Here is a 12,849-nt window from a genome sequence, read left to right on the forward strand (position 1 = left end):
CACCCAAAAACTTTGGAGGTATTGCACGAAACCCAACGCACATCAAAAAATCATTGGGACTTCTCCCATTGACTTATATGCAACCTTAACAGGTCTGAGATGCTGGATTTCCGAAAAATTCGTGATTTTTTTAAAGTCCGATTTTATAAAAAAAAATCACTAATAGTTTGGGATTTTTCCGTTCGGAGTTTAGTAAATAAACCAATACAAGATTCCTCTGCACTCAACCCATTATCAATATATTTAAGACAGAGACATTTTGTGCATACTGCTACTGAAAAATGCCTTACCCTTTAAACAAAACAGGGATTGTTTGTCCATATATTGCAATATATTTAAGCTGGCCAACTACGTCAAAGTCATCCCATATCTGGCCAGTCCTATGCTCAATTTTCATTTGATTCATTAAGAATTCTATGGTTTAATTATACATTTTATAAAAGGGACGAATACGTTTTACCTGCAACTTACTAGCTGCTTTCAAAGTAAAACTCCCAAACTTGGCTGCCCTTTTTTTTTAGACACCAGTGGGATCACCTGACTATAGTTGGAGGGGGTGGGAGCTACAACATGGAGCTGGTCACTGCTCTTGTAGACCTATAACAAACAAGGGAAAGTTGTGCTCACCACAAGCACAACTTTCCCTTGTTTGTTATATATATATATATATATATATATATATATATATATAGCAAAATTCATTAAGGCTTAAAATATTTAGACATTAGAAAAAAAATAAAACACTTATTAAAGAGAAAATGCACAATAGTCAAAAATAAGAATCACAGGCATCAGGAATGTCAAATTGCTATTTTGGATGTCACATTTAGATGTATGTAATTTATATTATTGGACCCTGTAAACCAGGCCTCTAGACTCTTCTTCCACCTAAATTAAATATGGCCCACAACCTTTTATACTGTTTGTATCAAATATTTTCTGGGACATTTTTAACCAATTAACTATAATGTTATACTTCAGGAAGTCAGGGGAACCTTGTCACTAAACATAAAATGCAAAATGTGGAAATGCACTATGTGGGAGAGACTAGGTCCTAAGTACTTCCATAGAATGCTTGCACCCATTATGCCCAGAAGCAGTAACCCATAGCAACCAGAAGATGTTTGCTCTTAAACAGGTGACCAGTACATACCTGCTGATTGGTTGCTATGGGTTATTGTTCCTGGGCAAACTTAGTGCCTTTTATTACAAGAACATACGGATATTTGTAAACATTACTGCTAAAGTCACACATGTTTGGGGTTATTTTTCAAAATCGCAATGTTAAAATCTCGAAAAATTTGGGATTTTTCACTAGAAAACTCAAATAAAATAAAAAAATTGAATTTTTGCAGCAAAAAGCCAGAATCTGAAAATCCTCCATCACAGACCTGTAGAGGTCCTGTATAAGTCAGTGGGAGAGGCACCTATCTCAATTTGAAGTTTTTGTGGTCTGCGCTGAGTTAAGTCTGAAAATCTGACTTTTTGGGGGTTTTGATGGCAACAACTAGAAATAATCTAGCAAATTTGGAAAAAACCTGATAAATTATCGAAATTTGGGTTTTCACTCGATCTTATAGAGTTTTTCCGCAATCCAATTAAATTGAGGTGTTTTTTTTTAATAAATAAGCTAAAATCGAGCATGGGAGTTTGGTTGTGTTTTTTTAAAATGAAATATGAGATAAATTCGTATTTTAGTAAATAACCCCCTATACAGTATGTTTTCAAAGTGTAACAAGGAATTTATTAGGGTTCTTCGAATGGTTTACTCACTTATAATAAGCAGGCCACAGAGAAGAGAGCCATTTTGCACATATTGTATTATTCTGCGACAGCCATTCCAACTTCTAACATCATTCCAACACCATTTCCATTATTTATGTAGAAAAATGGTTCTGATAAATCTGTTTGTACATTATATATCATTTATAATATATTATTATAGTTTGTTTAATATTCCAAATTAAATATTATATTTATATATATATACTTTTTTTCGTTTAATAAAAGGAACGGCTTACTTGTTAACTCGGCCTGCAAAATCCCCTTTCTGTGTGAAGATACACATTGCAGATGATTACAGACTACACTGCCATCTAGTGTTGATGTCCACACATATTCATAACCATCTAATTTGATATTTAACTAAAACGTACATAAGGGAACCTTTGCCTAACCTTTACCTTACCATACCTTTTCCGTATGTAACAATGTTATTATTGTTCACCGAACCTTCATGGGCATTTCCTGGTCAGACACGATGATGTCAGACTCAATTGGCAGAACTGAATGATGCATTAATATCTTATTGGCAGCTGAGTCGCGGGCGTTGCCCTCTATATAGTCTATACACATCTTAAGTAACCACGGAAAGTTAGGTTATTCTTTTGTTATTAGCCAATGCACATTTACTGTAAATGCACTTCCCAAATATCTCACTACAGGCAGATATTATTTAAAGCTCCACAAAATGTAGAATGGGATGTTGTTGTGGATGCAGCAGTTTGAGCGAGGCTTCAAGATGGAAAAAAAATTAGAGGACATTCTTACACTGGCTTAGGGCTCAAAGGGAAATATATTAATGTGGTTTTAAATGGGTTGTTCATCTTTGAATTAACTTTTAGTATGGTGTAGGCTGTGCTATTCATTTGCAATTGGTTTACATTTTTTATTATTTGTGGTTTTTGAGTTACTTAGCTTTTTATTCAGCCGTATTTTCAGCTAGTTTCAGTCCAAATTGCCCTAGCAACCATTCATTGATTTGAATATGAATAGGAAAGGCCTGGATAGAAAGATTAGTAATAAAAACTACCAATAAAAATACATTTGTAGCTTACAGACCATTTGTTTTTAGATGGGGTCAGTGACCCCCCATTTGAAAGCTGGAAATATTCATAAAAAGAAGGCAAATAATTAAAAAAACTGTAAAATATAAAAAATGAAGTCCAATTGAAAAGTTGCTTAAAATTAACCATTCTACACCATACTAAAAGTTAACTTGAAGGTGAAATACCCCTTTTATCTCAATGCCATTAAATACACACACACATATATGCTATGTATGTATTTTCTAATACTCTCAATATGGCTTGATTGAATTGGATGAATCCAATGTATGACACAGCACTGCCACTGAGAAATTATTTTTAAATAAAAAGCCTTTATTAGGACATTTGGCTTCTGATCAGGAATATACAACGTTTCTGGCCTAATCTCAGCCCTTTGCTGATAAAGGGCCGAGATTAGGCCAGAAACGTCGTATGTTCCGGATCAGAAGCCAAATGTCCTAATAAAGGCATTTTATTTAAAAATAATCTCTAAGTGGCAGTGCTGTGTCATACATTGGATTCATATTACTGAAGTGGAGAGTGGACCACGAGACACGGGCCCTTGCAAACACTGAAATCAAACGCTGGTGAGTGCTGACTGAACTACAACTTGATTGAGTTGTAACCTATCTCTCTACCTTGTGCTGAAAAACTGTATTTGTTATTTTAATCTGTGTTTTTAATTTACTCTAAATAACACATTTTAGTGTCATTCTGTTCACCTAGTATAAATAAAACCTCTGCAAATGTTTTGTGCTGCAAAAAAAATTTTTTTTCTACTGTTCAAATCTTCCTCCAAATGTTCCAATGTGAGTTTTAAAAATATCACAGGCATATATTATATATATATTTATATATATATATGTATATATATATATTATGTATAGCAGGGGTCTCCAACCTTTTTCACCCATGAGCAACATTCAGATTTAAAAAAGAGTTGGGGAGCAACACAAGCAAGGAAAATGTTCCTGGGTGGTGTCAAAAAAGGGCTGTGATTGCCTAATGGGTGCCCGTATGTGGACTGACAGCCTAAAGGAGACTCTGATTGGCAGTACATCTGGTTTTTAAGCAACCAAAACCTGCCTGGAATTTAAAAAAAAACACCTGCTTTGAGGCCACTGAGAGCAACATCCAAGGGGTTGGAGAGTAACATGTTGCTCACGAGCTACTGGTTGGGGATCACTGATGTATAGTTTCCAAAAAATGCTGTTGCACTCTAGGGACTTTTGCAGTAAAAAACCTTTATTGGAATCGACGTTTCTACCCTCAATGGGGGTAGACCCCCATTGAGGGTTGAAACGTCGATTCCAATAAAGCTTTTTTATATATATATATATATATATATAAATTCTGACTCACTAGCACTCACGAAAAACTCTACTTAGATGACTGGGTGCACGATTAGTAAATACTTTATGTAAACCAAAAAAGAAGATCAGCACTCACAGGACTTAAAAATAAATAATGATTTAAAAATAAAATCATTATTTGTTATTTTTAAGTCCTGTGAGTGCTGATCTTCTTTTTTGGTGTATATATATTTATATATATACATACAGTATATATATGTTTGTGTATACGGTCCATGTGAGGGTCAGTATCTGTATTTTAATGTGAATTTAAATAAAAAAAGCCGTGGGACAGATATCTTTTGATATAAATTTTTTTGTGTATACGGGATCACCAGTTATCCAGAAAGCTCAGAATTTAGAAAGGCCGTCTTCCATAGACTCTATTTTATCCCAATTTTAAGAAATGACTTCCCTTTTCTCTGTAATAATAAAACAGTACCTTGCACTTGATTCATCACTATAATTCATCCTTATTGGAAACAAAACCAGCTTATTGGGTTTATTTATTTCTAGCAGACTTAAGGTATGAAAATCAAAATTACAGAAAGATCCTTTATCCAGAAAACCCCAGATCCCAAGCATTATATATATATATATATATATATATATATATATATGTATATATATATGTATATATATATATATATATATATATATAAATATAAACATATAAAAGACAGATTAACGGCACTCACGATTATTCAGTATGTTCTGCCTGGGTGTCAACCAAAAATGGTTGTAGTAAGAAGTCACACTTACAGGACTTAGCAGGAACAAAAGCAATTTTGTTAACAACGCCTTAAAAACGCAACTAATGTTTCGGCTGATTCCAGAAAGGCTGTGGAATCATCCGAAACGTTAGTTGTGCCTTTGAGGGCGTTGTTAATAAAATTGCTTTTGTTCCTGCTAAGTCCTGTGAGTGTGACTTCTTACTATAACACACACATATATATATATATATATATATATATATATATATATATATATATATATATATATATATATATATATATATATATATATATATATAATTTTTAAACAAACAAGCTGAAATGCTGCTCCTCACCTTTCTTAATGGGTGCACGTGGGCAAGGCTTAATTTACATACTAAACAAGGTAGCCCCAGCACTTTAATATATAACCCCCTGAAAAAATATTCTTGCACAACTGAACTGTAACTTTCTTAATAAAGACACTTTTAGTTACAAAGTTTGTACAAACCATGCATAAGCTGATGCGCCCCATCAAGTCAGTGTCCATGCGTCAGTCCTTTCCTAAGTGAAAAAAATAAAGTGCTACCTTTGGGGGGAGACAGACCATACCTAACAAGGACCAAAACGTTGGACATTGGTACAATAGAAATAAACAATTGAGAATTTTTACATGGGAGTGCCAGTTCTCTTGAATACAATGTTATATATATTTTAACCATGCACCCCAGCTATATAGGCTGCAACAGTTTTTGTCTTGGAGTGCGTATACTCACTATATACACACACACATATTTTTCCCTTTATATAAATATACAGCTGCAAGGAACCATTTATTTACTATAATACAACCAGACAAGGAGGTGCCAACTTTATGAAATATATGATTTGGGATTAATAATTAGGATTAAGGTGCACATAATAGGGCGATTTAACAACTTTACGATCATAGACATCTAATTAAAAAAATCCTGTTTTTTGCAGACAATGAATTACTAATGAAATATAGTGCAAGATAATAAGCATGAAGCTCTGTATTAGTTATATGTGTGTGTAGCTGTGCAAAGATTTCTGCCGGATTTGTAGCACTTCCAATATGTAGTTTATTTAGCTCCCTGCACTCCCTGCAATCTGCCATGGTCACAAAGATTTACATATTTACACTGTACATGTGTTTTCATATTAGAAATGAGAGACGGAACAAAAGAAGGAAAGAACGAAGGCAAAATTTATAGAACAGAAAAGCAGCCAAAATTTGGAGCTAAAAAAAACTGGGAGGAGAAAGGAGGAACCTGGAACTGGTACGATAGTTAAACAAAAGACGGGTGTAGAAATGTTATTTAAGAGGAATAGAAAATGTGAAATAAAAAAAGGGGGTGGTAGGAAATAAGAGTAATTACATGACTTGAAGGAAAAATGGGAAATTATAAGAAAATGAAAAAGCACAGAAAAAAGGAAAACATAACAGGAAGGTATAAGAAAAACACAAAAAGCAATAAATTACTACCATGTGCTCCATTCACCTTTGCTAGTATTTTATATTACAATTGTATAATAATATTTTAACACCAACAGGAGAAAAAAAAGTAAAAAGTCAGCGATATCCTAGCAACAGTAATTTTGCTTTTAGGTCTGGTGAAGCCAGGTCTATGGGTCGCTGACCATAGTTGTCCCGTGGTTCGTAGAGATTTGCCCCATTCCTCAGCAGCACTAGCAGAGTGTCCAAAAAGCCTTCACGGGCTGCATCATGAGTTGGGCAGGTTCCTGTACTGGGGTCAGGAACACTTGGGTCAGCGCCGTAATCCAGCAGCAATTCAGCCATTTGAGGACTGCCCATCATCATGACCTAAATAATAAAATAATAGGGAAAATTAACAGTTCATTATTATGTTTTTTTTTTTTATTTGGTACAAATGATTCCAGTTAAGCAAACTGTAAAATGCAGTTGATACAGGATTGTTTTAATGTTATTAGATTGAAGTGATTATTTAAAAACATGGTGTACAGGCTGTAATTATTTTATTTGTAATGATGGTTGATGATGAACAAAGATATATTAAAGATATATTATATATATATATATATATATATATATATATATTTAAATAATTTGAAAATCATTTGTAGAAAATGCTGCAGAAAATAAAAAAAAATTCCCAACCAAAGGAAAGTGTAAATTTTCTGTGCCTGAAAGAATTTTTTCCTACTAAATTATTCTACCAATTATTTTTAATATTTCTTATATCTGTTTTATATCTGTTATTTGAAATATATATGTGTATATATATATATATATATATATATATATATATATATATATATATATATATATATATATATATATATACAGTATATATGTGTGTACCAAATATATGTACTAAAATAATGAATAAAATAATTAGCAATACAGTTTTTTTTACAATTATAATAAAAATTAAGCACCCGGTGTTTTAAAAAAATGTACAAAAATGTTTACAGGTATATGAATATTAATGTTTGGGTCTGTAAGTGATGTTTCATTTCCAAACAGGGGGGGCTCTTCATAAAGTAAGCGGAGACCGTAAATAAATATTTTTCTATTATTTTAAGATTCCAGAGAGTGCGATACCTTCCAGATCAGGATATACAGTAGAAACTTGCCTTAGCAGTTAATTACACATGCTTATATATTTGGTTGCAACTTGATTTAGACTGTTTAAATCGTTTCTCATTTTTGTGACGACTGAAAGCACACGCTTTTTAAGGGGCCATACTTTGAATGACAAGTGTAAACAGTAATTATTTAATGCATTATCAAATCAATGCGACTTAAATATAAGGAAACTTTTCTTCTTTCTTTTTTTTTACTGTAGAACACTTTTGAATTATCGTAGCAAATTAATTGCTGTGAAGGCATATTGTCTGACCTCATGACAAATCATCCTCGTTTCACAATCATTCTTAAAACTGCCGTTAACTGTGTATGTATTGGATTCTTTTTTGGAGGATATTTTTAAACAAAACATAAACATTTAACAATCTAGTAGCGTAGGATATTTTTGCAGATAATAATTATTCAATAACTATCTAGGCTATCCCATCAGGTCTAATTAACTGAGAAGGCAGCACTGCAAATAAATCAGTCAAGATCTTTTAGTTCAGTGTATTCACTTGTAACAATGCATTGATTTTGGTTACAATAAACACACACTCAAAGATACACACACATATTAGGCATTAATAATTATCAATTCTCTGCATTTTGGATTATTGTGTTTATATATATAAAAACTTTTGCTGTACAACAATAAGCTATTTTGACTTAATTTATCCTGCATGACTAGAATAACTGTGAGCTCACAAAAAAAAAACATAAGCTCACAACAAAAAAACATATGATAATTAGAAAAGGTATTTCCTGGTAATTACAGTTTGTATTACGACAATATCCGTGAGTTTGCTTTGTACATGAGAGCAGATTTATGATGGTTGCAAAATAACAAGCAGGATTTATATACCAAATAGTTGTAAATCATATTAGCACAGAAGATTCAATTATTTTGACCAAATTGTTTATTTTTAAGATGCATTTCATTCATTGTGAAACGCCTATCGTCCCTGGGATTAAATGATTTGGTAGGGTGTTAGAGTTTAGAGCTAACACTCAATAGAACATAAAGTTTGACTGCTTTGAGGTCAAAAATAATTTGATGATTTGCTTTGATAATGTAATAAAATCAACTCATGAAACTAAACAGAGTGTTAGAATCTAGGAAACATTGCTGGGAATCTGTCTGGAATATTTGGTAAATATTCCACTAAGTATTTGATCTGTTGATTTTATATACAAAGACACAGAATCAACATACACAGAACTGTAATAAGGGTGTTATAGGTCTATTTGTACTGACTATAATTTGCCTGCTAGCAATGTTTGTCAGTTTATTTTCCCTCTTACCTGTATACAGATATTTCTGTCTGTTATGAATCTTCACTACTCTGTTGCAAATTCTACGTTGCAAATACCTTGTTGAATTTATCTTGTTGTATATATATGGATATACTGAAATAAATGTATATACAGCTATGAGACTTGTTATCCAGAATGCTCGGCACCTGGGCGTTTCTGGATAACAGATCTTTCTGTAATTTGGATCTTCATGCCTTAAGTCTACTAGCAAATCATGTAAACATTAAATAAACCCAATAGGCTGGATTTGCTTACGATATGGATTAATTATATCTTAGTTTGTAAGATACAATGTACTGTTTTATTATTACAGAGAAAAAGGAAATTATTTTTAAACATTTCGATTATTTGGATAAAATGGAGTCTATGGGAGTACCTTTCTGTAATTCGGAGCTTTCTGGATAATGGGTTTCCGGATTATGGATCTCATACCTGTATTTTTTGACTACAAAATGTTCTAGAAAATATAGAATGAAAAGGGATAGAAAATCTTTCTCCCTGGGCAAGATTATTACCTTTCTGGTAAAGTGGCTCTAAATCTGTTAATTGATAGAATTCTATTAATAATGCTGTGTACGTTTGTTCACATTTGCATTATAATGTGTATCCAGCCATTTCTGTCAGACACAATCTGTGTCTTCTAGCAAATATTTAGGGAGTTATTTACTAAACTCCAGTTTTTTTATTTAGGTCGACCTAATTCCCATCCACGAATTGAATTAATTTATATGATTCTTCTCGAAAAAGTCAAACCTAAAAAATCTTGCAACAAATTTGAGAGTCAATTCCAATTGTAAGATTGATGCTCTGAAAACTCGACTTTATCAAATTGTCGCTGTGAAAACTCATCTTTATCGGATTATCGGACGAAAACAAGCACAGATAACAATGCCAAGAAACTTCAGAGACATTTGGTATTGACTTCTACATGACCTAGACAGGTTTGAGATGGAGTACTTTCGGATTTGGATTTTTAGCAGCTTTGGGGTATAATAAATCTCTAAATATTCTAGTTTTTTTTCCTCTAACAATTTTGAGTTTTCCCCTTTAAAAATCGTGACCATAAAATTTGAAGTTTGATAAAAGGGTCCCTACAGTATATGTATTTCCTACAGGGACAGCAAGCAAAAACAATCTACCTGCAGTAGCAGTTTATCTTTTGTTATTTCTACTATTACAGGTTCCTGGGCAGCACATTCCTCCCAACATTGCTGCACAATTGCAGTACTTTTCTAAATTTTTCAGTGAAAGAATGATAACAAAACAATGGCTATCTGTTATGTACTTAAATTTCCTTGTATATATATATATATATATATATATATATACATATATATATTTCAGATAGTCCTGTCATGTATACATAGTTATCCAGCCATGCTATCAGACTACTATTTGAACCAGCTTTTAGTGGGATGCTTACCATTCACATTGCAAATACTGTATTAATCCAAAGGTTTCAAAATAAAGAAAGTTACTGAGATCAGCATTGCAACACTTGTTTGTGATATAGGAAGACTTGGAGCTCTCGGGTTTTAGATTTGAAGGGGACACCACCTGTAAGGTGGTCTAGATGGGTCTCCTCCAGGTACTCCGTTTTTCTCCAACACTCCATAAGCGTACAGGAAGGTTAATTGCTTCTTGTTAAACTGCTGAGTGTGAATGTGATAGGGACCTTAGGTTGTAAGTTCCATTGTGGCAGGAACTGATGTGAATGGTGTATAATCTCTGGAAAGTGCTGCTGAAAAGTGTTGGTGCTACAGTATATAAAAATATATATATATTTTTCTACGCAAATGTGAATACACTTCAAATTTATGTTATGGGATTTACTGGGAATAAATAATAAATATAAGGCATATATATATATATATATATATATATATATACAATCCGAAAGCTCCTAGCGCACACCGTTAAAGTGAAATACCTGGGTGCTACCTTCAGTGGCAGATTACGTAGTTTGCAAAAACGAAGATGCACACCAGGATTTGGCAAAAAGGTTAAAAATCAATTTTTATTAATTTACATTTAAAAATGACCAGCTCTTTTTAAATGTAAATTAATAAAAATGGATTTTTAACCTTTTTGCCAAATCCTGGTGTGCATCTTCGTTTTTGCAAACTATATATATATATATATATATATATATATATATATATATATATATATATTATATATATACACACACACACACGCACGTATTTTTTAGAGCAAGCCCCCCCCCAAAAGGTCAAAAATGATCATTAATAGCGCAATAGATAACATACTATACTTAATAAGTGTATGAGTGATGGTCTGTATTTTGTTATTTATATCTAATTTATTGTTTTGGAAAGGCCGCAGGCAGGAACAAACAAGTTAACATTATTTCGAAAGGACTATTAAGCTGCTTGGATCAAATTTGGAGGGTGTAGCTACCATAATATTAAATATATATAAAATATGTATAAAAATATGCCTAATTATTAGAGGAAAAGTAAAGCAAGCAAAAAATAAGATATTCTTGCTTAAACAGGAAAACAGATTTTCATTCCTATAGTTTTAAAGTTTCTTTGCAAAGAATCTGTAGATTATTATTATGGAGAGTCTAAGTGGTAGTAAATACATTCCTTGGTCTATGAGTTGAATTACAATGTATCTTGTGTAGAATTGGGTAACACTCACCTGGATTGGGGTCCTTCCATGAGAGTTTGGGGCATTTACTGGGATACCACTCTGTAGCATCTGTCTTGCCAGATTCACATCACCCCGGGCACTAGCACAGCACAGTGTGTTGGCATTGAAATCCATAGTTCAAATTGGCTAGGCTCAGCTGATTATCCCAAACAAGGCTCCTTCCATATAGAGATTATACCCATTCTCCTACAGTGCCATCTCTTGAAGTTCATCAAATCCCTCCCTGTAGGCTCCTGTTTCTGTGAAGGATGAAATGGCATTGCTGTTTTATTGAAGATCGGTAACATTTTTCACTTCCCCTTTTTCATGCTGTGACATGTCCATGCAGTTAGTCACCACTGACTATGAACTTGCATTTGGCTTACGTGCACCCTCTAGTGTTTATCCATTTTACAGCATCAGAAACCGAAACCACTGTTTACTACAGTACAGTAGTATCATATGAAACCATGCAGTATCATATGAAACCATGTAAACTTTTACAGAACTCAAACTCAAAATATACACCTCATTTGAATAAAGGGTATGTTAAATTCACTGGGTTAAATTCACTGGGTACAAGCCCATGCATACGCAATTGATTCCAGGGAATAGAAGTATGACGGTAGCTTGGCACTTCCTTAAAAAAATACCCAGGTCAGTGTATTTATTCTGAAAAGAGCACTGGCTACAGATGAAAAAACAACACTCTGTTTGGCTCGCTAGAGTGAATAAGCCTTTACTTATCCTTTAAATTATCTGAAGCCACACTAAAACAAAAAAACTATTTTGCATGCATTTATTAAAGCTGGTGGAATTGCTGTAACAATACTTCAAAAAGTATTCCTTAAAGGAATACTTTTAAAGTTAAAGGCCAAGAAAAATTCACTGGGGTGGCATGTTGTCACTGGCTCTGGGCCAGCACTTCTGTTATATCAAAAATGCACCAGCCTGGCATATTATACTTCTAATGTTTCTCCACCATCTTCTAGCATTTCCCAAGAGTTACTTGTGATGATTTGTGTTTTTATGGTCATGGTCAACGTTTCAGGGTAGCAGTTATCCATTTGTGCAATTTCTTACTGGGATGTCTGGAGTTAATGGAGTGCTCATTGGCCATTTCTGCAGTGGTCTTACTGGCATGTCTGGGGTTTTTAATGTTGTTTTATGGCCATGATATTTGGTGGACATGGTCAAAATTTCAGAGTGGCATTTCATTATGTCCCATGTTGGGAGGTTTGTAAACATTCTTGGAGCACTTATAGGAATACTTGGGAGATGCTTGAAGATGGCATTACGGCACTAAAAGAAAAGAGAACAAAAGTGCTGACTCGGGGTCCCAGGTTAGT

The 12,849-nt window shown here is 33.4% G+C and overlaps 1 protein-coding gene across 1 annotated transcript; it reads right to left on the bottom strand.

The window, feature by feature from the left end:
* Positions 1-5,972: 5,972 nt before the first annotated feature.
* cdkn2b.L (cyclin-dependent kinase inhibitor 2B L homeolog) lies at positions 5,973-11,732 on the bottom strand. The gene is made up of 2 exons (NM_001096861.1): positions 11,510-11,732; positions 5,973-6,739 (listed from the first exon to the last, which is right to left on the bottom strand). Exons 1-2 carry the CDS (start codon positions 11,633-11,635, stop codon positions 6,488-6,490), a joined length of 378 nt encoding a protein of 125 aa, NP_001090330.1. The 5' UTR covers positions 11,636-11,732; the 3' UTR covers positions 5,973-6,487.
* Positions 11,733-12,849: the final 1,117 nt, after the last annotated feature.

Source organism: Xenopus laevis, chromosome 1L (assembly GCF_017654675.1).
Source record: "Xenopus laevis strain J_2021 chromosome 1L, Xenopus_laevis_v10.1, whole genome shotgun sequence".
Lineage (NCBI taxonomy): Eukaryota > Metazoa > Chordata > Amphibia > Anura > Pipidae > Xenopus > Xenopus laevis.

What these genes read in the sequence shown, in the direction of transcription:
- cdkn2b.L (NM_001096861.1), bottom strand. Translation starts at nt 11,635, where the DNA reads ATGGATTTCAATGCCAACACACTGTGCTGTGCTAGTGCCCGGGGTGAT. An exon ending in ATGGAAGGACCCCAATCCAG is followed by an intron (nt 6,740 to 11,509) that starts GTGAGTGTTACC and finishes TTTATTATTTAG; the next exon opens with GTCATGATGATGGGCAGTCC.